Source organism: Mastigoproctus giganteus, chromosome 2 (assembly GCF_048544385.1).
Source record: "Mastigoproctus giganteus isolate SK-2022 chromosome 2, ASM4854438v1, whole genome shotgun sequence".
Lineage (NCBI taxonomy): Eukaryota > Metazoa > Arthropoda > Arachnida > Uropygi > Thelyphonidae > Mastigoproctus > Mastigoproctus giganteus.
Genome location: NC_143576.1, coordinates 244,302,765 through 244,328,843, shown reverse-complemented (window position 1 = coordinate 244,328,843; position 26,079 = coordinate 244,302,765). Strand labels below are relative to the sequence as shown.

The 26,079-nt window shown below is 35.7% G+C and overlaps 1 protein-coding gene across 7 annotated transcripts in view; it reads left to right on the top strand.

Annotated features, from left to right (window-relative positions):
* Window positions 1–26,079, top strand: part of LOC150090338 (forkhead box protein P4-like) — a 482,373-nt gene that overhangs the window by 359,088 nt on the left and 97,206 nt on the right. For all 7 annotated transcript variants that reach the window (XM_090389816.1, XM_090389817.1, XM_090389811.1 and 4 more), the window contains 3 exons: window positions 6,842–7,043; window positions 9,925–10,159; window positions 20,235–20,312. In XM_090389816.1, the coding sequence (XP_090245942.1) occupies window positions 6,842–7,043; window positions 9,925–10,159; window positions 20,235–20,312 (515 nt within the window). The remainder of the gene's footprint in view (window positions 1–6,841; window positions 7,044–9,924; window positions 10,160–20,234; window positions 20,313–26,079) is intronic.

Below are 26,079 nucleotides of genomic sequence, written 5' to 3'. Positions count from 1 at the left end.
CTTCCCCAGTAGAGAAGACTGGTGTTACCTATTTCCGAAAACTCTGTGAATATCAGGCTCCCCCGATGACTGTTTCAAGGTTTGTTGGCCTTTCATCGGTGGGTGGGCAGGTACCCTGGTATTGCAGACATGACAATCCAGTTGTGAAGATAATCCCACAATATGAGAGATGCCAGAAGGTGTACTTGATAATATTTAAGTAAAATTAAATGCAACAAGGCATCATATCTTTAAGAGTATAATAATCTATATAATACTGATGTAAACACACCATAGACAACTCTTAAACAAAAAAACTACATTAGTAGTTTGAAGGGCATCATTTTATCTGTATCCCATATTGTGCTCTTCCTTCACAACGAGTTTCCACATTGTGAACGAAGAGCACAATATGAGATACAGATAAAATTATGCCCTTCAAACTACTAGCGTAGTTTTTTGTTAAAGGGTTGTCTCTGGTGTGTTTACACCAATATTATATAGATTATTATACTCTTAAAGATATGATGCCTTGTTGCATTTAATTTTACTTAAATAATTGTAATGAATTGTTATTCCAAACGTTTCGGACTTTTTTGGGATATTTCTTACATTTTTTATATATATATATATTTTTTTTTTACGTATTTAAATTCTTAAAGATATTTTAGAAAAAAAATGTGTATTATTTGTTGATACTTTTAATTGACCAATAATTTTGAAGAAGTTGGCACTTTACCAACATCTTAAAAATTCACTGAGATTTGAATTCTTTTATGAAAATGATCCAGTCTATATTTTTGTTGAGTAAAGTGGCCTTTTACCCTTAAGTGGGTATTAAGTTATAATTTAGGTAACATCAATAGTGTGATATGGGTCATTATGACTCCTGGCACTAGGCTCCTTTTATTTCTTAAACGTCTGATACTGTTATTCCCTAGTTCTATTACATCCATGATTTTGGGTTGACCTAATTTTAGCATTAGAATTAGCATTAGCATTAGTAGAGGCATTTGATGCAAGAAAGCAAGCTTATGCAGCATCAGCCAAAAAAATAAATAAATAAATAAATAAAATAAAAAATAAAAAAAAAAAAAAAGAAACCACTTCCACTTCACCCCTCTGTTCGTTCAAAATACCTGTCCAGCTGAGCCTTAAACTTATTTAGGCTATCAACTTCCACGACAAGGGATGGAAGTCTGTTCCACCAACCAACCACCCGCTGGCTAAAGGCAAATTTCCGCACGTCTATCCTACATCTGTCTTTCCTCAATTTGAATTTATGCCCTCTCAGGTGATTATTCTGAGCGAGAGGAAGAATCCCATCAGCATTGAGCATGCTCAAACCATTCAAGGCTTTATACACCTCTATCAGATCACCTCGCTGGTGCCTAGTCTCCAGACACTGTAATTTGCAAAACTTAAGCCTTTCTTCATAAGAGCACCCCTTTGTTCCATTCACTAATCTTGTTGCCCTTCTCTGTACTGGTTCCAGCAGCTCTACATCCTTCTTGAAATGAGGCCTCCAGACCTGTATACAGTACTCTAGTTGTGGCCTGACCATTGCCTTATACAAGGGAATAATCACCTCCTTATCCCTGCTAGAAATATTCCTATATATCATTGACAATACACCATGAGCTACTCATGTAGCCCATCTGCACTGCTCAGAGAACTTCATATCTGCCTGCACAACCACCCCCAGGTCCCTTTCATTCTCTACCACTGTCAGTGTAGTACCACAGAGTTGATACGTTGCTCTGGGGTTGCTGTTTCCCATGTGTAGTACTTTACATTTGTCAATGTTAAACTTCATTTGCCACCTCTCAGCCCATCTGCTCAACCTTTCCAGATCCTGTTGCAGCAGCATAGTGTCAGTAGTGTCCTTGACAACCCTGCCTACCTTTGTATCGTCTGCAAACTTTGACATTAAGCTTGATATACCATCATCAATATCATTTATGAATACAGAAAACAATAATGGACCAAACACTGAGCCCTGAGGGACTCCACTAATAACATTAGTCCACGACGAGCAGTGTCCATTGATTACCACTCTCTGTCTTCTCCCCCTCAGCCACCCCTTTATCCACAGCAGCAATTTGCCTCCAATGTCACACTGCTCCAATTTGTGCAGCAGTCTTCCATGTGCAACAGTATCAAAAGCCTTTCTAAGATCCAAGTATATAATATCAAAGTTATTCCCTGCATCCAGTTCCTTTGTGACTGCATCATAGTATCCAATCAAATTGGTCAAGCAAGACTTCCCCTTAACAAAACCATGCTGTGTCCGAGCTATAACTGAAGTCTTGTCTAAATGATCCTGTAGTGCTTCTTTAAATAGTGCCTCCATTAATTTTCCTGGAACAGAAGTTAAACTCACAGGTCTATAATTACTTGTGTCAGCCTTTGATCCTCCTTTGTGAATTGGGGTCACATTTGCACATCTCCAGTCTGTGGGTACCTCCCCTGAGTCCAAGGAAGCTCTCATAATTATGGCTAAGGGTTTGCTTACTTCCTCTGCTGCCTCCTTTAATATAACTGGATAGATCCCATCCACCCCGGGTGCCTTTCTTGTGTTTATCTTCAACAATTTCTCCTCCACTTTACTCTCAGTTATTACAAGATTCTCTAGCTTACTACTAGAGTTGAGTACACCTCTGGCTTTCCCCTCGCTAAATAACTCCTCATGTGTGAATGTCGATGCAAAATATTCATTTAGTTTGTTAGCTACCTGAGTAGGATCATCAACAGTTGACCCATCGATATCAAGTGGTCCAATCTGATTCATCCCCTACCTTCTAGAGTTTACATAAGTAAAGAACTCTTTGCTGTTTTTCTTTGCATCCCTTGCCAAGGATTTCTCGTAATCTGCCTTCGCCTGCCTAACCTCCTTTGTAACTTGGTTGCATATCAACTTGTATCTATCATAGGCTTCTGTGTCGTGTGTTAATTTGTATGTATCCCATGCATGTTTCTTCTCTGCCATATGCCTCATCAGTTCATCTGACATCCATTTAGGCCTAAACCTTGAACAATATTTCTTGGTTGGTATGTAAAGCCTAGTATCTTCCAAGATAAGTTCTTTGAATGCTTCCCATTTTGCATTTGCTGTTGGTAACATCATCAGTTGGTCCCACTGTATAGAATTTAAATACTGTCTCAGTCCATCGTAGTCGCCTTTACGAAAGCAATAACCCTTCCCTTTACCCCTAATGGTAGTTACCTCTTTGAGTAAATCCCACTTCAGCACACTGTGATCACTGCCACCTAGTGGTTCATTTATCTGCAGATTCTTAATGTATGAAGAATCACTGCTGATAATCAAATCAAGAGTATTCCTCCCTCTAGTTGCCTCCCGAACATGCTGATGTAGAAAACAATCATCTAATAAATCCACAAAAGCCTTGCTAGTGTGTGAGTGACCAGCCCCCAAATTCCAGTCAATATCTGGAAAATTAAAATCTCCCATTATAAGACTCTCTGATTTACTGGCCCACTCTATTTCCCTGTACAGTTTCTTATTATACTCATCAGAGTCATTAGGCCTATAGCACACTCCTACTCTCAATTTTGATCTCCCAATGCTTATGTCACACCAAACTGACTCGACACTGCGATGTCCACTGGCTTCACTTCCTTGGATTTTATGTATTTCTTAACTAATAGCATAACCCCTCCTCCCTTCCTATCCAGTCTATCCTTTCTGTAGACGTTGTACTCCCCAAATTTCAGTTCTGCATTCCTTTTATCTGTGTGACACCACGTCTCTGATATCCCAACAATATCTGCCTTTGATGTGAGGCGCCGCCGTAGCCAGGTGGGAAGGAGCCGCAGTGCATAGCACACGCTTCTTGATTAGACCGGGGTTCGAGCCCGTTGCCACCAAATACGGAGGATGCGGAAAGGTCAGGGAATGACCACCGCATATCCCGGAGCAATATGGCCTTAGTTGCTAATGCTCCTAAAAACCAAATAACTAACTAACTAACTAACTAACAAAGCCTTTGATGTTTTGAGCAATACCTCAAATTCATCAAATTTATTTACTAAACTCCTAGCATTGGTGTACACGCAAGTATACATGCACCTATTTTTATTCTTAGCTACCCTAACACAACCCATGTGTTTACTTGTACCGCAATGGCTCCCAGCAGACTCTGAAATATCCTGCACCTTGTTTTTCAGGTTCTGCTCATTCCAATAGAAGCAGTGCAAGAATCTCTTTCACCTCTGCCAGTGGCTACTGTTAATCTATTCGTCTTTGTCTCCCCCAAGCTAGCAGTTTTCCGACCCACCTAACACTGCCTCGATAGCATCAACAAATATTCTTGCACACTTTCTATTTAAGTGTATCCCATCCCTGTAGAAGCAATCTCTCCTGTTAACAAGTACAGTCCAGGCTGAAAAAAATTCTACCCCTTGAGCCTTGCACAATCTTTCCAGGGCCGAATTGATCGACAAGGCTCTCATCATATACTCCCTCCTATCGTGTCTGGGCAGAATTGCAGACACTTTCAAATTCAACCCTATTTCACGGCTTTTTTTCAACAGTGACCTGTACTTGTTAAGCAATTCTGCTGGTCTCCTACTCTTGATATCATTAGTGTCAATGTGTACAACTATATCACCTTTTGTGCCCTTAAAAGATGATATCTGCTCTACGTCATCAACCTTTGCTCCTGGCAGACTTACCCTGGTCCTGTTCCACCTATCCTTTTTACAAAGCATGTTCCCCGTTTCCCTGATAATAGAGTCACCAACAACTACTAGTTCCTTTGGGACCAGCGCATTCTGCCTTGGGGGTTGCCGCTGTGTTGCGCGATGACCAAGTGAAAGCTCTGGCGTTGATGTGGGCCCCTCAATTTAGTTCCTTCGAGGGCATCCACCCTGTCCTTCAAGCTCTTATATAGGCCCATAAGAACGCTGAGTTGTTGTCTGATTTCGATACACTCCTTGCATCGCGCACACACAAAGACATCCCCCATGGCAATATCATGTCGCGTACCTGAATGCTCCACAAACATCATGCATTTTGATTCTAAGAACATTCACTTGTAACATTTTTTAACTTTTACAAGTTTTCTAACTGTTAACAGATATTGTTGAAGGTATATCAGGTTTAATGTCCAAGTTTGCAGATGATACAAAGGTTGGCAGGGTTGTTAACAACAGTAATGACAGTATGCTACTCCAACTGGATCTAGATAAGTTGGGAAAATGGGCTGAGAAGTGGCAACTGGAGTTTAACATTGACAAATGCAAAGTACTGCATATGGGTAGCAATAACAGAAGAGAAATGTACCAACTGGGTGGTACTACACTCAGGGAAGTGGAAAGTGAAAAAGACCTGGGGGTAATTGTGCAGCCAAATATGAAGTTCGCTGAGCAGTGCAGACGGGCTGCCAGGGCAGGTCATGGATTCTTGTCAATGATATATAGGAATTTTGCTAGCAGGGACAGGGAGATGATAATCCCATTATACAAGGCAATGGTCAGGCCACACCTAGAGTACTGTGTAGAGGTCCTGAGGCCTCATTTTAGGAAGGATGTAGAGTTGCTAGAACGAGTACAAAGAAGGGCAACAAGATTGGTGAGGGGAACAAAGGGGTGCTCTTACCAAGAAAGGCTTAAGTTCTGCAAATTGTAGCACCTGGAGAGTAGGCACCTGCGAGGTGATTGAATGTGTTGAGCAAGCTGAATGCTGATGGGATTCTTCATCTTGCTCAGACTAAGACCCTGAGGGGGCACAGTTTCAAATTGAGGAAAGATAGTTGTAGAATAGATGTGCAGAAATTTGCCTTTAGCCAGCGGGTAGTTGATTGGTGGAACAGGCTTCCATATTTTGTTGTGGAAGCTAATAGCCTAAATAAATTTAAGGCTGAGCTAGACAGGCATTTGGAACTAATGGAGGGATGAAATGGGAGGGGTTTTTTTTTTTTCTGCTGATGTTGCATAAGCTTGCTTTCTTGCATCGTATGTCTCTAATAATGCTAACTGCTTCTTTGCTATTTCCAATACTGACCAATAATTTAGAAATACAGGTAAGCTGAATGCCTACACATCATTCATACAGTGAGATTGCCAGTGACAGAGTGACAGTCAGTTCTAATTTTTTTATTTAATTATTAATAATACCTGATTTAGCCTAGTATTAATATTGAATTATTAATCATTATTAATATTGAATTATTAATCATTATTAATATTGAATTATTAATCATTATTAATATTGAATTTTGAATCTGAAAGTTTATTTTTTTATTATTATGAAACTTTAGAAACTAATGCTAGCAATTTTATTTATATAAAAAGTTTCAGTCAGGCTGGGATGAAAATTGGTTTAGGAGGGCCAGGTATGGGTAATGAATTTGAAAAACAAATTCGGGTCAGGCCATCTAGACTTCAGGCCAGGCTGGGTAAAAATAAAAAATGTTGCCCTTGCAGACCTCTAAATAATACTAATTTAAGGAAATAAAACAAAGTCCACCTATATATAAAGTACTAAAGTATGAAGAATAAGCGGAAGAAATTTTAGAAGTAAAAATCCCCAAAAGTGCCTGTGAGATGTGTTTCTTTTACCAGCTTAAATTTATGACCAGCTGAAATGGAATTATGTGTTAATCATTATTACCCTATAAAAAATATACTTGTTCTGTCGACCCAAATGGATTATTTTAAACAGATTATAACTATTTATTGTAAATGACATTTTATTCATAACTGTAATTTTTAGAAGACATTTTATGTATCCTGCTGTAATGAGATTTTGTTATTATCTAAATCCATTTTATAACTACTGTATAGATGCAAAATTATTAAATGTTTTACACTTAGTATAAACTTTATCATTCATGCACAGGCATATAAACACAGAGCACCAGTTAGATGATCGCAGCACTGCACAGGCCCGAGTCCAGATGCAGGTAGTGTCACAACTGGAACTTCAGTTATCTAAAGAAAGGGAACGTCTTCAAGCCATGATGCAGCATCTTCATATGAAGCCTACCACAACAACTCCTTCCACAAGCAACACAACTAACAGCCCTCCAAAACCAGAAGCAGTATGTGTTTTACAAATCTTTTAAATTAGTTATTTTTATAATTTCCCAAATTCATGTTATTTTTTTAACCAAATGACATGCCAGCTTAATTTTGTATGTTGTCTTGTTCTGTAAAAAAAAAATTTACAAACAATTTCATATATTTGTAAATATAATTAAGATTGCTGATAAATGTCAGTCATTTTTTATATTTTTAAGTAAAATTACCTTGAAGCTGTTTTTCTTCAGGCAAATTTAACTTAACTTCAGGTCAATTTACCTTAAAATGTTACATATTAAATAATTAATTTTGAATATACTTTAATAAATGAATATACATCTTGAACTAAATTATTACAAGAATGCTATAATTGTGGGATAATCAAATAACACTTAATTTCCTGTTTTTGGTGAGTTGAATTGGAGGAAGTGTCCAAGGCTACATGACTTGCTACAAGACTTAAAGATGTCTGATAATGGTTCCACTTTTAGGTTTACTGATTCCTTGAAATAATATATTTGCTAATTGGATAATTGAAATGCCAATGAGATCTTCTTTTGTGGACAGCGTGTATTTACTGTCAGTCAAGGCTCCATTCTTCTTAGTATATTTGGTTTTTACAAACAGATCATTTTTCTAAAAGGTGAAGAGTTTATTTGCACTATCTCTAAAAACAAAGGTGGTTTCTTTAAAACTTGTATAAAAAGTCATCCAGATTAAATCAGTACTAACCTTAATTCACTAAACTAGTGAATTAAGACTGAGTGTCTTAAAGTATAGAGTGGACAGATTAAATTGCAACTTGTTTAAAACAACTTATAAATCTATAATTAAACTTGTTTGAAATGAATATTCATCTTTAGTATTAGTATTAGTATTAGTAATGGCCACATGGTGCAAGAAAGCCTATGGCTTATGCTGCACCAGCCAAAAAAAAAAAAAAAAAAAAAAAAATCTTATTTCATTCCTGACCTCTGAAAAGTGCTATTATGGTTTAGGGCGCCTCCGTAGCCAGGTGGGAAGGAGCAGCAGTGCGTAGAACACGCTTCTTGATTAGACCGGGGTTCGAGCCCGTCACCACCAAATACGGAGGATGCGGAAAGGTCAGGGAATGACCACCGCATATCCCGGAGCAATATGGCCTTAGTTGCTAATGCTCCTAAAAACCAAATAACAAACAGCTATTATGGTTTAGAAAAAAAATTCTATATGTGCATTGTTAGTTTGCTCCAGGAATTGCGTGGTGATATTCTGTCTCCTCTGGATATTATTCAGCACCTCAGGTATCATAGTCCTTGTTGCATATTGGAAATTATGGAAACTATGCTCCCATAATTTTTATAGTACATAGTCAACTTACTTGTAATGGTATTATAAGAGAATCACAACATGGTTTGTTAAGGGAAAATCTTATCTGACCAATATGGTGAGATATTATGAAGTAGTCACAGAACAGCTGGAATTCAAGGAATAACTTATATAATTTACTTAAATTTTAGAAAGGCATATCAACATCTTTTAATCTGCATGAACATTCTGTGCATAAGTTGGAGAAGGGCAGCACTGAGGATAGGAAACTACAGTGGATATTGGAAAGGTTCACTGGTAAAACACAATGAGCAGTTATAAATGAAAATTCACCAAATGGACCAGTGTTATGAGTATGGTCCCTAAGTACTAGGATACGTGGTGGTTCTAGTTTTCGTTAATGATATTTATGATGGTATTACAAGTTTTACATGAAAATTTGATGATGATATTAAGGTGGGTGGGATTGTTAACAAGAGCCAAGGAAAGTTGTCAAACAAAACTTTTCATTTAAATGTGAAGAATTCTTCATGAAAGATGATTACTGTGACTCATGAAGATGAAAAGCTCTTCACGAATCACAGTAATCTAAAGTTAAATTGGCCACTGGGGTAGAGAGTTAGCACACTCAATGCTCCTGAGGATGAGAAGCATCTGAAGGTTGTAATACAGTGAATTGTAAGTTTTCTTAACAATTTAGTAAGGCTGCTAGGACAGCATATGGTATACTAGCAATAATTTAAAGGAATTTTTCCAGTAGAGATAAAGAGGTAATTATTGCATTGTACAAATCAGTGGTTAGCCCACAACTTGAACATACTACGTAGGTCTGGAACCCTCTTTCAGGAAAGATATTGTTTGATTGAAAGGGTACAAAGGAGAGCAACAAGACTAGTTGTGAATGAAAAGAGATATTCTTACATGAAGAGACTTCAGTTCTGTCAAGTTGAACAGTTTGGAAACTGGGCATGTACCTGTGGAGATATGATTGAGGTATTTAAGGCCAACTGATGACGGTTTACTCACGAAAGTCCTTCGTAATGACTATTGGCACCACCGGTCTTCTCTCTTTTTTCATTTACGTCTTTCAACCTGTTTATGACAACCAAGGATTGAAGATCTGCATTTCTACTTCCTCTGCCTCCTCTTACTGTCATCTGTTTCCTAATCTTAAAAAAAAAATTGGCAGGTGTCCATTTTCTCACCATTGACAAGTTTGTTATGGCTGCTATATAACATTTCAACACCCTTGACAAAACATTCTACATAACTGGGATAAAAGCTGTTTAACACCAGTAGGCAAATGTTTGGAGTGTCCTCAACGCCACTAGGCAAGTGTTTATATACATATTGAGAAGCAACCGAGAAACTTAGAATTTATGGAGTATCATTCATATAGTAATATACTGGCATGATTATTATTAAGTCATTAGTAGTAAATCTAATAGCAGTCTGGGAGTGGATTTTCCGAAAGAAAAGCAGCAGCATGTTGAATTTTAAAATTAATTTTTTGTTACTAATTGTTATATATTTATTGTTATCATTCTTCATTTTAAGATAAATTCAGTTTAATTAATAAATTTTTCCTTTCAGACACAAACTTCCAACTCCAAGCCAATACCCACCTCTCCAAAGTTAGCCTTACCCATTTCCACATCACCACCATCACTTTCTGTTGTTATGACAACGATGGCAACAGCTTCTCCACTAATGGCTGTTCCACCTCGACTGGTGCCACCCACTCCACAGCCTCTTCATCCACCCACTCCAGCCACTATTGGTCCTATAAGGCGCCGTCTAAGTGATAAAAGTTGCCCTCCTCTTTCAGGTAAATTTATTGAATGGCAGGAAAGTGTGTGCTGATTTGAAATATGTTCTCCATTTTTTCATAGCACATGTAGTTTACATAATACAACTGTTGATAATATCAGTACAAGTTAATAAGATGATTTCATTACAAAACACTTGAGCCTGGTTACAATTACATTTTTATTACTTTTATAACTTAAACCAAATACACTTTATACATACAGTTAAAATAATATAGTATACTATCGTAAAAAATATATATATACAATTTAAAAATGTGTGAATGATTTCTTTTGGCACCCTTTGTCCAGAACGTTGCAGTACAATATCCAGCATCAGCCTGCCAACATGTGTTCTATTCCAAGAAACCTTGGTAGCAATTTTCCATTTACTTAATCTCTTGATGGAATTTTTCTCCCAACTCACCATTACTTAATTTTCCTAGATTTTCAGGAAAGAAGTCCAAATGCAAATGCAAGAAATGAAATTTCAGTGACGTATGACCTCTCATTTCATTATATGAATTGAGCAGTTTCTGAATTCAATCTTTGTATGTCTGGGTTCTGTGGATAACCAAAAAGTTTCCACAAAGCCATTTGAAAGCCTTCCATGTTTTTAGTTTTAATATATTAAGGCATTTTTAAACACTTTCATCCTGCAGAAGTTCTTTGATTTGAGGTTCCACAAAGATTCCCTCTTAATTTTTTTAGCACTGACCTTTAGTAATTTTTCACTTAAGTAATGAAATTCTTTCCAATTTATCTCACACATCACTTTCACAAACTCTTCATTAGGCCATGTTTAATGTGGAGAGGCGGAAGAAAAATCTTCATTAGATCCACTAATGAAACGTACTACACACTACTTGTTCCTGACCCAAATGTGCTTCTTTGAGACCAGTCATGTGCAATATAATGGTCTGCAATAAAACAGCTGGCTGTTCCATAGGCATAGAAAATAATACATACCAATTACTTTGAGATTGCTGCAGGTATTCCATTAATGAGTGCTGTATTTAATGGCTTTGAGTAGTGTCTTCATGTTATAGTATATTTCCTTTAGATGAACAGAGTAGGCAGTGGAGCTGGATGGCTTTAAGTTCTTGTTATGCAACAGAACAGCTCTCAAACCTTTGCTGTTAGTTGATGAAGAGGTGCCATGCAGATGTAATGTACACTTGTGATAATTCCCTAAAAACTCCATTAATATCATAGCAGACAATTTATGCAAGAGAACAGCTCTCAAACTTTATTGTTAGTTGATGAAGAGGTATGAAGATATGTTGTACACCTGTGACAATTCCCTAAAAACTCATATCTTGGCAGTATCTAATACCTAAAAACTTGATATCATGGCAGTATTAGAGCAGACCCATTTGCTGCAAGGAATGTCACAAACTTTTTTTCTCTTTTGATAGTGAGACACTGTGATGTTCTTCCTTAACAAGTATTTCTGCTTTAACCTTGAGGCAAGAAGCATAGCTTTATCTTTGGAGAGGGCTAGATCTCCAAGAAAGTCATTCAACTCATTGCATACTGTCATTGTTACCAGATTCTATTAAACATTAAACAATCTTGTGCTTATTCTTCACTGAGAATCAGTTACATTTATTGTAAAAGTAACAACCACTAACATGATCTTTTGGCTTTCTCCATGTCATGGATATGGTAAAAAGCATCGACTTTTTCCTTTTGTTCATCCAGTCCCATAATGTATTCATACAAGCAGAACAAATGACATGTGGTGCCTATGACTTATTCTAGTGACCCAGAGCAGTGTTCCAACCTCTTCTCAGATATTTGAGATGGAAGCCATAAATCACTTTTACATTTGAGGTATAAGCCATGGACCATGAAAATTATTAAACTATGCATGCAAATATATCATTAACCATTTTTTAAATCAAATGATATGTATTTGTACTTAATATGCATAGTATACATTAGTTTGTTATAGGTATACCTGATTTCCCACCACTACAAGTAATTGGTCTGCCAGTTACTTGTAGGGGAAGGGAAAGGGAAAGTCTTGCCTGACCAACTTGATTGGATACTATGATGCAGTCACAAAAGAACTGGATGCAGGCAATAACTTTGATATTATATATTTGAATCTTAGAAAGGCTTTTGATACTGTTGCACATGGAAGACTGCTGCACAAATTGGATCAGTGTGGCATTGGAGGCAAATTGCTGCTATGGATAGAGGGATGGTTGAGGGGGAGAAGACAGAGAGTGGTAATCAATGGACACTGCTCATCGTGGACTAATGTTATTAGTGGAGTCCCTCAGGGTTCAGTATTGGGTCCATTGTTGTTTTCTGTATTTATAAATGATACTGATGATAGTATATCAAGCTTAATGTCCAGGTTTGCAGACGATACAAAGATTGGCAGGGTTGTTAAGGACACTAATGACAGTATGCTGCTGCAACAGGATCTGGAATGGTTGACCAGATGGGCCGAGAGGTGGCAAATGAAGTTTAACATTGACAAATGTAAAGTACTACATATGGGAAACAGTAAACCCAGAGCAACGTATCAACTCTGTGGTACTACACTGACAGTGGTAGAGAATGAAAAGGACCTGAGGGTAATTGTGCAGGCAGATATGAAGTTTTCTGAGCAGTGCAGATGGGCTACAAGAGTAGCTCATGGTGTCTTGTCAATGATATACAGGAATTTTTCTAGCAGGGATAGGGAAGTGATTATCCCCTTGTATAAGGCAATGGTCAGGCCACACCTTGAGTACTGTATACAGGTCTGGAGGCCTCATTTCAAGAAGGATGTAGAGCTGCTGGAACGAGTTCAGAGAAGGGCAAGATTAGTGAATGGAACAAAGGGTTGCTCTTACGAAGAAAGGCTTAAGTTTTGCAAATTACAGTGTCTGGAGACTAGGCACCAGCGAGGTGATCTGATAGAGGTGTATAAAGCCTTGAATGGTTTGAGCATGCTCAATGCTGATGGGATTCTTCCTCTTGCTCAGAATAATCACCTGAGAGGGGATAAATTCAAATTGAGGAAAGACAGATGTAGGATAGATTTGCGGAAATTTGCCTTTAGCCAGCAGATAGTTGGTTGGTGGAACAGATTTCCATCGCTTGTTGTGGAACTTTATAGCCTAAATAAATTTAAGGCTCAGCTGGACAGGTATTTTGAACGAACGGAGGGGTGAAATGGGAGTATATTTTTTTTTGGCTGATGCTGCATAAGCTTGCTTTCTTGCATCACATGCCTCTACTAATGCTAAATGCTAATGCTAATACTTGTAGGTTAGGAAATGTTGATCTAAGGACAGCCAAAGTATCACTGGTAATTTTTCCAAATATTTCATAATTGTGCACCATTGAATTTAGTTTGGAAAGAGCCACATACATATCAGATTTTTGTTGGGGTGACTTTTACACTTTCAAGGCATGACAATGAATATGTTTCAGTAATAAACTGAATCTTCCCTGAAACAAATCATAATCAGATAATTAAATTAGAAATAATGAGGATATAGGTATACTCAAAGAGTTACATAAATATGAATATATAAACAATAATAATAAATAAATAATAATTATATTTATGTAGATTGGTTGAATAGGTAAATGATTGGTATAATGAGTCTGATGCTGTTCATATAATGTTTCATCACTAGAGGAAAACCAAAAACAGATTTACCTCATCAAAAAATTTGATGAGGTAAATAAAATTATCCATTCAAATTATCCAAAAAAAATTATCCATTCTGCATAATTGTTTTTTTTTTATAATGAAAAATACTTGACCTATGTAATTTTAACATAGAGTGACACTCACTTTAACAACTTCAGTGCTGTCTCTTTATTTGCTATCTATTTTGGAATATAGTTATTATTTATTAAATATATCTTACTACAAGTAGATTCTCGTAAATCCTGTATTCAAAGGTCTGTCACTTTTTAAATATTTCATGAGGTCAGTCATCCATACAAAGGCATAAAGGAAATTGGCTGTCCAGATCTTAAAAGAATCACTGCAGTTGTTAGATATATGTTCCCTTAATAATTTCCACACATCAATTTCTTTCTGTTGTATGTATTTCATAGGTATGTTACTGTGTATTTGCAACATATAAAATCATTCATTTTGCATAATATTGAATACCAGCTCACAGTATTGTACTTAATTATGCATATTTAATTTTTCAAGGCAATTCAATTACTGCAGTTATATTGCCATTTATACCTCATATTAAAAAAAGCAATGTGTGTATGCACAAAAGATGTTTTATTTTATGTGGAAACATCTATGGCAGCACTAAAGTAAAACCGTTTTAATTTTTGAACCGTTTGATTGAAACTTACTTATAGTAGGTTGGTGCTTAGAAGTTTGATGTTGATCAAAATCTTGCATTTTATTCTTGCATAATATTACTACTGGCTTTCATGCATAATATCCTGCTTTTATTCTTGCATAATATTATCTCAAAATCTTATCACAATTATAAAACCATTTAATTTTTGAATGGTTTAAATTTAAAATGGTTTCAATTTAAATATTATGCAAGAAAGTGGGTACAGGGTACCCACTTTCTTGCATAATACAGGAACTCCCCAACTTACATAATACTCGACTTACAGAAATTCAACTTTACATAAGTTTTTGCCAGCCAGTGCAAACTAAAAAAAAAAAAAAAAAAAAAAAAAAGGAAACACCCATATTTTGCATCCCATAGAAATAAATGGAGGTATTGTGAAAATATTGTAATCTGAACCCAATAACACATTGTTTTTTTTTTTTTTTTTTTTTTTTGTAATTTGTTCCAAGTCTTTGGAAGTTGAAAATTTCACAATATTACTTAAGCTATTTATCTCTCTTAAAAGGTCATATTTATAATGGAAATTGTACTATCCTTTCATCGGTGTCATATGTTCCCATTATAAGAATCAGTTTTGAACACCTTTGTCATATTTTTCTAAAGCATGTTTCTGGAGGTTACGACCAAAAAACAATAAAAACAATTTGTACTTTCCGGTTTATTGGGCTTTTCTGTTAATGCATCTGATTATAAACGTGTAGTAAACTCAATCTTGTTGCATTTGCAATAATACTGATAACTGCAATTGTGTGGGTTTTTATGCTATTGTGGTGAAATGTGTTCCCCTTCACTGCAATATTCAATCATATAAAAAACAAATTTTCAGAAACTTCCTTTCATTCCTATTTACTTATTACAATGGTAAAGGAAAAGGGACCAACAAAAAGTGCAAGTGGTGGTTGTGCCAGGAAACGAAACAAAATTGATTTATAAATGAAGATGAAAATGATTAAGAAGTATGAAGCAGGACAAAGTTTGTCATCTATTTCAAAGGAATTAGGTCTCATTGCTTCAACAGTGAATACTATTTTAAAGGACAGTGCTCATATAAAAGAATCACCTCACTTAAGATCAAGAGTGATCACGAAATAGAGTTCAGGTGCTATATCGAAGATGGAACAGCTGCTAATAATATGGATGAAAAATCAGATTCAGAAGTGAGTGCCCCTGAGTCTAATGACTATTCAAGCAAAAGCAACAAGTATTTATAACGATATTAAGGATAAGTACACCAAACCCCAAACCAAGTTTGTAACAAGCAATAGGTTGTTTAATAGTTTCAAGCATCGTGCTGGGTTCCACAACGTTAAAGTATGCAGTGAAGTTGCCAGTGCCGATTCTGCAGCTACAGAGAAATTTTGTGATGTGTTGGAAAAAATTATTGATGGAGGCGGCTATTCAATGCAGCAAATTTTTAACGTTGACGAGACTGCTCTGTATTGGAAAAAAATGCTGAATCGAACATATCCTGTGAAAGAGGAAAATACAATGCCAGATTTCAAGGCATCAAAAGATAGGGCCACGCTCTTGCTTTGGGCTATCTGTAATCTCCCGTTGCATTAGCCCCAAGCAAGAGCGTGGCCCTGTCTTTTGACACCTTGAAATCTGGCATTGTATTTTCCTCTTTCACAATGTATGTTTGATTCAGCATTTTTTTCCAATACAGAGCAGTCTTGTCAACATTAAAAATTTGCTGCATTGAATAGCCGCCTTCATCAATAATTTTTTCCAACACATCACAAAATTTCTCTGTAGCTGCAGAATCGGCACTGGCAACTTCACTGTATACTTTAACGTTGTGGAACCCAGCGCGATGCTTGAACCTATTAAACCACCCATTTATTGCCACGAACTTGGGTTGGGGTTCGGTGTACTTATCCTTAATATCGTTATAAATACTTGTTGCTTTTGCTTGAATGGTCATTAGACTCAGGGGCACTCGCTTCTGAATCTGATTTTCCATCCATATTATTAATAGCTGTTCCATCTTCAATATAGCACCTGAACACTGTTTTGTGATCACTCTTGATCTTAAGTGTGTTGATCCTTTGGCATGTTCTTTTATACATGCACTGTCCCTTAAAATAATACCTGTTGAAGCAGCGAGACCTAATTCCCTTGCAATAGATGACAAACTTTGCCCTGCTTTGTACTTTTTAATCATCTTTCATCTTAATTTCTAAATCAATTTTGTTTCGTTTCCTGGCACTACCACCACTTGCACTTTTCGTTGGTCACTTTCCCTTGCTCATTGTAATATGTAAATAGGAACGAAGAGAAGTTTCTGAAAATTTATTTTTTATATGATTGAAGATTTCAGTGAAGGGGAACACATTTCACCATAATAGCGTAAAAACCTACACAATTGCAGTTATCGGTATTATCGCAAATGCAATGAGATTGAGTTTACTACCCGTTTATAATTAGATGCACTAACAGAAAAGCCCAATAAACTGGAAAGAAAATTGTTTTTATTGTTTTTTGGTTGTGACTTCCAGAAACATGCTTTAGAAAAATAACACAAAGGCATTCAAAATTGATTCTTATAATGGGAACATATGATAACGATGAAAGGGTAGTGCAATTTCCATTATAAATATCACCTTTTAGAGAGATAAATAGCTTAATAATATAGTGAAATTTTCAACTTCCAAGGACTTGGAACGAATTACAAAAAAAAAAAAAAAAAACCTCAATGTTTTATTGGGTTCACAATACAATATTTTTACATTTATTCCTGCAGGATGCAAAATACGTTTCCACAATTTTTTGAAGTTTGTACCGCCGACAAAACTGACAGAAAGTCGAATTTCCATAAGTCGAGTGTTATGTAAGTCAGGGAGTTCCTGTAATATCTCTCAATATAATATTGTTATTGGTTAACAGTAGTAATGGCAATGCTGACATAAATGTTTCCCTTATCAGCCAGCCTTCATATATTGTAGTTTGGATAATATGAGAATTCTTCATTATGCAGTCTCTGTTATTCCTTTCAGTTTCACTCTTTGCTTAATTTTGATTCTCCTATTGTGAGGCTTTTTCAGATATCAGTGATACATTTTCACTTCTGGTAATCATTCACATTAGACCACCTGTCAACAGACTGATAGCTAAAACTTGTCTAACTTCTTTTGAACATGATGCTGGAAAGAATATCACTTCCTGGTCATTGTCTTCATCACTATTTGTGTTTTTTAAAATATCACCTGCAATATTATGTTCTGCCCAAATGGAAAGTGCTGAAATATCCTCATCTTTTAAATTCCACTTGTTTAATTTTCATCAGTTTCTACAAAATCTTCATTCTCTTTCTTTTCCCTTCTGTAATTTTGATCAACTTGAATAAATCCCACTTTTTTTAAGCAAATTACAACTTTAATTACAGTCATATCATTCCAAGTTTTTTTTTAACATATAAACTCTCAACTAAATTAATTTTTTGGTCATTCCTCCAGCACTTTTATTTTCTTTTTCATCAGTCATGCCCGTAAGCATCCTCCTTATATCTTTTTTGCAAAGGGTTTTACTGTTTTTCTTATCTTTTATCTAAAAGTGGAATGACAGATATATTTGGATAAAAAAAAAAAAAAATTTATATTGTTTATATTGCACAGCACACACTTTTGTATGTGCTTTGCACAGCAAAGCAGAACAAAACAGTTTTTTCTTCTTTGGAATCAGCTCCTTACTGTATTATATTAAAAATTATTAAACTTTTTTACTAGTCATCCATGCATGTGCCTCCGTAGCCAGGTGGCAGGAGCAGCAGTGCGTAGTACCCGCTTCTTGATTAGACCAGGGTTCAAGCCCGTGACCACCAAATATGGAAGATGCGGAAAGTCAGGGAATGACCACCGCATATCCCCGGAGCAATATGGCCTTATTTGCTAATGCTCCTAAAAACCAAATAACAACAACAACATCCATGCATTTCTGTTGCTCCTGTATTTTAGTTGTAGTGATGCACATGAAAAAAAACATTTAATTTTTACTTTTGCATAATAACAGTTCGTTTTTATCAATACCTGTAATATTGCATGTAACCAAAACTGTTATCCAATCTTTTAGTTTTTTCCCCCACTGATTTCAAGTTATCTTTGAAGTTAATGACATTTTGGGTAATGTCTGATATATAATAACTGGTTTCATCAATCTTGGATAAAATCAATGCAGCAGATCACTTTCAACATTACAGCTTTTTCCTTAGTGTTTTCTTTTCTATTGCAATTCTAGTTAAAGGAACTAGAAATGTATCAATTTTTTTTAGGCTCCTGCATGATGTAGTTTGCAATATACCCAACTTCATAGGAGCTTTTCACTGATAACATGGATGTAATAATGCATCATCTATATATATATATATTTTTTATTTTATGTTTTTCAGCCATGGTTAAATCCTTTCGTTCGCCTTTCTTTGATATTTAAAACTTTTTTGATTTAATACTCTACGTGTAAAATGTATAGATTTAAAGTTTAAATTGTTATGTATTGAGCACTTTTTTGTTAACATTTTACAGTTACAACTTAACACTCAGTGATAAAGGATTACTGAAAAATTAGTAAAGAACACTCTTTTTATAAAGTCTTCTATCACTAGCATTCATACATACAATGCAGTACAGTCCATTTACAGAAAGGGGAGATAGCAGACAGTAAACAAACAGGATAACAATCACGTGATTACTTTTCACAAACGTGCAAATTTAGTCAATAAATGAAAATAGTACAAACAGAATTCACTAACATGTATGTTCCAGTTTGCTTGATCCTTGGAAGTTTTTGTATGCTTTTCTTTAGATGTGCTGTTTCCATTCCTTGAACCAGAGTGCAGTCCAATAAAATTAGAAATAAAAAATAATATTAGATTATTACATAGTCATTATCTTTTATGATTCAATAAACTGAAATTATGATTCTAATAAGAAAATAAATTTTACACAATGTGCAACACATAAAAGTCTTAAAGTTTGGATTCAATAAAGCAACTGATTCTTATAAGTGGAGCCCACTATATTTGTTAAATAAAATATTTTTTTATTATTTTTTTTTATTTTTGTTTTCTTGTTACTAAAAGTTCTAAAATTATTTATTTACTTAATACAAATAATATTTAAGGTCAATTATTTAATATCAGAAGTGTTAGCTTCTGATAACTGTTCACCGTTACTTGCACTGTATTTTAAAATTAATTAATACATTTCATAACATGTAATGTATACGTGTATTGAGCAGTGCTAAAGCATCATTTTAATATGCAGAAAACTCACAAGAAACAAAAAAAGAATGAATTTAATGTGTATTAAAATGATGATTTTGCACCACCCAATACATGTTAGTAATTCAAATTCACAATTATACATTATATGAACTTTTACTTCAAATAATGTATAATTGTAAATTTGAATGTATGTGGTAGTTTAAGTTTTGCTTTGGATAATTAATATGTGGGCTCAAAAAAAGTATTCCTTCCCATAGGACCTCAAAAGTTCTGGGTTTTTTTTTTTTTTTTTTTTAAGGTTATAGGTAACCTTACTGTGCTAAAAGTATACTTTTGAACAGTAAGGCTACCTATAACCTAACTTTATGTTAAGCTTAACATAAGTATATGGCACTTAATCTTGAAAATGTTTTATGTTGAAATAATTTTAATCAGCAGTTCATCATTCTTATCATTCAGTGATAAGAATGATGAACTACTGAATAATTATCTAATTATTCAGTAGATAATGTTATTTTTCTTATATTTCAGCATTAGATGTTTCATCCCTCCAAGATTCACCTATTCGTAGGAGAGTGGTAGAGAGAGCAAATTTGGACATCACAGAAGGTGAGAATTTCTTTCCATATACTATTTTGTTTGATTGAAAATAAAAGCATAAGTAGAGGAATACTTAGTGAAAAATAACATAAAGGAATAGCAAACAAGACTTAAACAGAGAAATGGCAAACACAGTGATAAGACCAAAGTATAATGAAAATAAGAAAGCATGGTTGGAAAGTGACATAATAATTTTGATGAATGAAAGGAAGGAGTATAAAATCAATGATTCAATTAGATATATAGAAACATACAAGAGGACTGACTCTCTAGCAGGAATGCAAAACACATAACAGTAGTGGGAATGTAGTTGCCTTTACTTCATCAATCAGTTTTTTGCTTAAAAAAGGCTTTAAAATGGTTTATGGTTTTAAAATGGGGAAACTAAATTTTTATTCTTAATTTTGACAGTATATTGTATAATAAGATCAAAAAACATAATGTCAAAATTAAGAATAATATTTTCAAATTATTTCTCAACTTGACTATACAAACAAATTTGGCTGAATAGTTCAAAAAAGAAAGGAACTGAAACTCCATGTTATATTTCCATAGCAATGGAGTTTTTTGATTTACATGGTGCCATAAAGATTTATTTTATGGCTGAACTTTACCAATTAAAAAATAATTAATGATGGAAAATCAAAAATTAATACTAGAAGAATACTAAAATTTGCACTTGTGTGATTCTAATGGGTATTAAAAGTTTTAAACTGTGTTTAATATTTCAATTACAGGTAAATATTTATTACAGATTTTAAAAAAAATGGTAACCTTTATTACAGGAAAATTAATAACATGTGCTGGAACCTTTAACCAAACCATGAAAAACAGCACCAGACCATCATGCTGCCTCCACCAAACTTCATTGTTGGGATGATATGGTCTGGCAAGAAGCTTTCTCTGGGCACTTGGGACATCTAGACATGACTGTCAAGCTGGTAGACCATGCACTCTGACTTGTCACTCCAAAATGCAGCTTTCCATAGGTCCAAGAATGGTGGGCTTTATGCCACCATTCTTGGACTGCATAGCAACACACACACACACACACACACACACACACACACACACACACACACACACACACACACACACACACACACACACACACACACACACACACACACATTAATGTGGATTATTATTAATGGGCCTGTGGAAAGCTGCATAACTGTGGTAAGCCATGTCATGCAGCAACCTGCACACTGTATTAGTGTTGACACATGTCCCAATTGTCCCACCTAGGGCCTGTGTGTGTTGCAAAAACATTGACCTACATTCTATGTGGATGATTCTTTGCTGGACTCTCCTGATTCATTCCATCAGCTTTAAAGGTTTTCTTAGTAATTTTGTGACAGTTTCAGCACCATTCTGCTTCCATTACAAGACCACATCACAATTGGTGATTTGACCTTCTAATGGAATATTTTTTCAGAAAATATTTTTCTGAATATTCTGACCAGATATGCTTGTACCAATACTAGAGGACTGCTGCCTGCCCCTAGTATTTCTGACTGAAAAGGATCCCTATATAGGTTCAAGAGAAAACAGCAGTGGATATCCATGGAATGAAGAGATCTAAATGCTAGTTTATGTGTGGAACTTTTCTCAAAAATTTTAGTTTTTAATATGCTTTCAGATACAAGTTCATATGAGCTATAAGTTCTAATTGGTCACAGTACTCTTTCTGATGTTTTTTTGCTAGTTCTTGGTTATTATTTTTGAGCCATCCAAAATTTATTTGTGTACATTTTGTTGTACTACTCCTGCTTTCAAGATGATTCAATTACAGATATTTCTGATATTTTTATACAGAAACTCCACTGGTCAGGGTATATGCTATACCATTTAAGAAGATTCATGCATGATAACCAAAGAATTCATCATGTTTTGTTGCCGTTAAAGGTGGTACATCTTGTATCTTTGAGTGTGCCACATCTCAATAAGCCAAACCACATCAGCATTACTTGACCTGATCTAAAGCTCAAATTCATTTAATTTTTTTACAGTACTCTTTTGCTTTACTGTGTAGACAAATTAGGCTTTTTTATTTTATTGCTTTTGACTTTGATTCACATATTATAGTTACTTAAAAGTATTTTTCCATGTGGTATTTGATTGCTGAAGGAGTGTGCTTCTAGTATACTTTCCTTTTCATTGTTTAAGAGGTTATTAATATAGTTCACATAAGCACTATCAGAACGAGAGAGAGCTTATGTGCAATCATTAATAACCTTGAAAACTGTTATAAGCAACAAAATTATATTTGCACTCTCAGAGCAAATATAATTTTGTGCTGACTTCCCTAACCCTCCAAACCAGCAATTTCTCTGAACTCTTGATGTATCCTTGAGACATTTATGTGGTTAGTCAGGATGCATCCTAACTATTGTCTTATACAATCACCACCTTGTCCCTACTGAAAAATCCCCACATACCATTGACAGAACCCCATGAGCTGTCCTAGCAGCTTGTCTGCACTGCTCAGAGAACTTTATGTCAGACTGTACAATTACCTTTCTCTTTTGTTCTACACCACTTGAGTGTGGTGCCACACAATTGGTATGTTATTCTGGGACTACTGCCAGCCAATATGCCATACCTTGCATTTATCAGTGTTAAACCTCAATTGCCATTTTCCCATCTGTCCAATTTATCTGTGTCTTGTTGCAGTAGTATGATTTGATTCCTATCATTAACTACCTTGCCAACTTTGTATCATCTGCAAACTTAGACAATAAGCTTTATATTCTTTCATCAATATTTTTAATAAATATTGAAAACAGTAATGGGACCCTGCACTGAACTCTGAGGGACTCATTAAGCTTCCCTCCATTGTTGTGGAAGTGGATAGTTTGAATAAATTCAAGAAAGAATTAGACAAACTATTAGAGGTGATGGGTAGATGAAATGGGATTTTTTTTTTTTTTTTTTGTTGCTGATGCTGTATAAGCTTTCTTTCTTACATCATTTGCCACTATTAACACTAATACTAACATTAATCCATGAAGATGAGTACCCATTTACAACCACTCTGTTTTCTGCCACCCAAACATTCCTTTATCCACAGCAGTAATGTTCATCTCATCAATGAAGGGATAGAGGGCATGATGTCTAAATTTGCAGATGATGTAAAGATTGGTAGATTAGTTAATGATCACCACCAAGCTGCACTTCAGGGATGGTCAGAAAAGTGGCAGCAATGCTTTAATCCAGCAAAGTGCAAGGTCTTGCACCTGGAGGCCAGCAACCCCAAAATAACTTATACACTTGGTGGAGTTGAATTAAAGTCAGTACTGCAAGAAAGGGACTTAGGAGTTAATTTACAGTCAGACATGAAGTTCTCCAAGCATTGTAGACAGGTTGCAAGGAATGCCCACAGTGTCCTATCAATGATTTATCAAACATTTGCTAGTAGAGATAAGGACATCATAATCCCATTATATAAGGATATTGTTAGACCACACTTGGTTGGAATACTGTGTTCGAGTATGGAGACGACACCTAAAAAAAGACATTGAGCTTCTTGAAAGGCTCCAGAGAAGGGTAACTTGACTAGTGACATTGGCAGAAGTGTTGCACAGCTTGGAAACTAGGCACCTTAGAGGAGACTTGATTGAGGTGTTTAAGGCTCTGAGAGGCAAAAGTAAAATGAATGAGGATGAAATTTTCACGGTTATAAATGATTCTAGAACTAGGGACCATAAATTCAAGTTACGGGGAGGGAGAGATGTTTAGACTGGATTGCAGGTAGCCAGAAAGTTATAAATTACTGGAATAAGTGTTTCCTGTACGGACGTGCCTTTCTGCCGCTACTGGAACAGAGAAGTTTTTTCTGATTTATTTTCTGCTTTATTAGTTTAAATTGACATATTAACTTATTTCTAGAGTAGCTTTATATTCCTATTTACGGTACTTAAAGTTAAAGTAACTTAGATAGAGATTTGTAGGTATTACTTAGTATCGGAAAGGGTATCAAATACACGTGTTTACCGTTCATAGACAGCCGCCATTGTTACGTGAACATTAATCAGTAAATCTATTAATCTTGTCGAACTTCATTGGCAATTAAATTGTACTTTTAACTATACATATAACCACATAGGTTACGGAACATAAATAATTAGTAAAAATAAATAATTAATACATAACTTGATACGGAAGTTATATAAAGGGACTTCGTAGATAACACTCGTTACTGAAACGCGACACAGCATATCCGGAATTCGATAGCATTAGCTTTGTATAGTATAGTGCATAATATAATATTGTCAATTATTCAGTAAATCTATTAATCTTGATAAACTTCATTGTCAATTAAATTGTATTTTTAACTCTATAAATATATATAACGACTTAATCGTAACAAATAATTAATACATAACTAGAGTGCTACACGTGATACGGAAGTTGTATAAAGGGAACACTAGATACCGAAAAAAAAAAAAAAAAAAAACAATATATATATATATATATAATATAACTTAAGGATTTAATTTTTGTTTTAATTTTATTGAATTAAATTGGAATCATGACTCTAACCAGAGCAGCAAAGCAAAAGGCTCAAGCTAATGGGAGTGCTGTGGTTCAGGGGAGAACTGAGGGGGCCAGTTGCCCTCTGAATCACAGTCTATTAAAATGCACTGTTTGCTTGATGTTTGCGGAGCAGTTGGGTACGGGACATGATACTGCCAAGGGGGATGTCTTTGTGTGTGCACGATGTAAGGAGTGCAAGGAAATCAGGCGACAACTCAGCGTTGTTATGGGCCTTTATGAGAGCTTGAAGGACAGGGTGGATGCCCTCGAAGGAAATAAATTGAGGGGCCCATCAAGCTCTCAGCTGCCCACATCAACGCCAGAGCTTGCACTTGGTCATCAGGCAACACAGAAGCAGCCCCCTAGGCAGAATGCGCTGGTCCCACAGGAACTAGTAGTTGTTGGTGACTCTATTGTCAGGGAAACGGGGAACATGCTTTGTAAAAAGGATAGGTGGAATAGGACCAGGGTATGTCTGCCAGGGGCAAAGGTTGATGACGTTGTAGAGCGGATATCATCTTTTAAGGGCACAAAAGGTGATATAGTTGTACACGTTGGCACGAATGATATTAAGAGTAGGAGACCGGCGGAATTACTTAGCAAGTACAGGTCACTGCTGAAAAAAAGCCGTGAATTAGGGTTGAACTTGAAAGTGTCTGCAATTCTGCCCAGACACGATAGGAGGGAGTATATGATGAGAGCCTTGTCGATCAATTCGGCCCTGGAGGGATTGTGCAAGGCTCAAGGGGTAGAATTTTTTTCAGCCTGGACTGTACTTGTTAACAGGAGAGATTGCTTCTACAGGGATGGGATACACTTAAATAGAAAGGGTGCAAGAATTTTTGCTGATGCTGTCGAGGCAGTGTTAGGTGGGTCGGAAAACTGCTAGTTGGGGGGGATACAAGGACTAATAGATTAACAGTAGCCACTGGCAGAGGTGGAAGTGATTCTTGCACTGCTTCTATTGATATGAGCAGAAGTCTGAAAAACAAGATGCAGGATATTTCAGAGACTGCTGGTAGTCATTGCGGTACAAGTAAACACATGGGTTGCGTTAGGGTAGCAAAGAATAGAAACAGGTGCATGTATACCTGCGTGTACACCAATGCTAGGAGTTTGGTAAATAAATTTGATGAATTTGAGGTATTGCTCAAAACATCAAAGGCAGATATTGTTGGGATATCAGAGACGTGGTGTCACACAGATATAAGTAATGCGGAACTGGAATTTGGGGAAT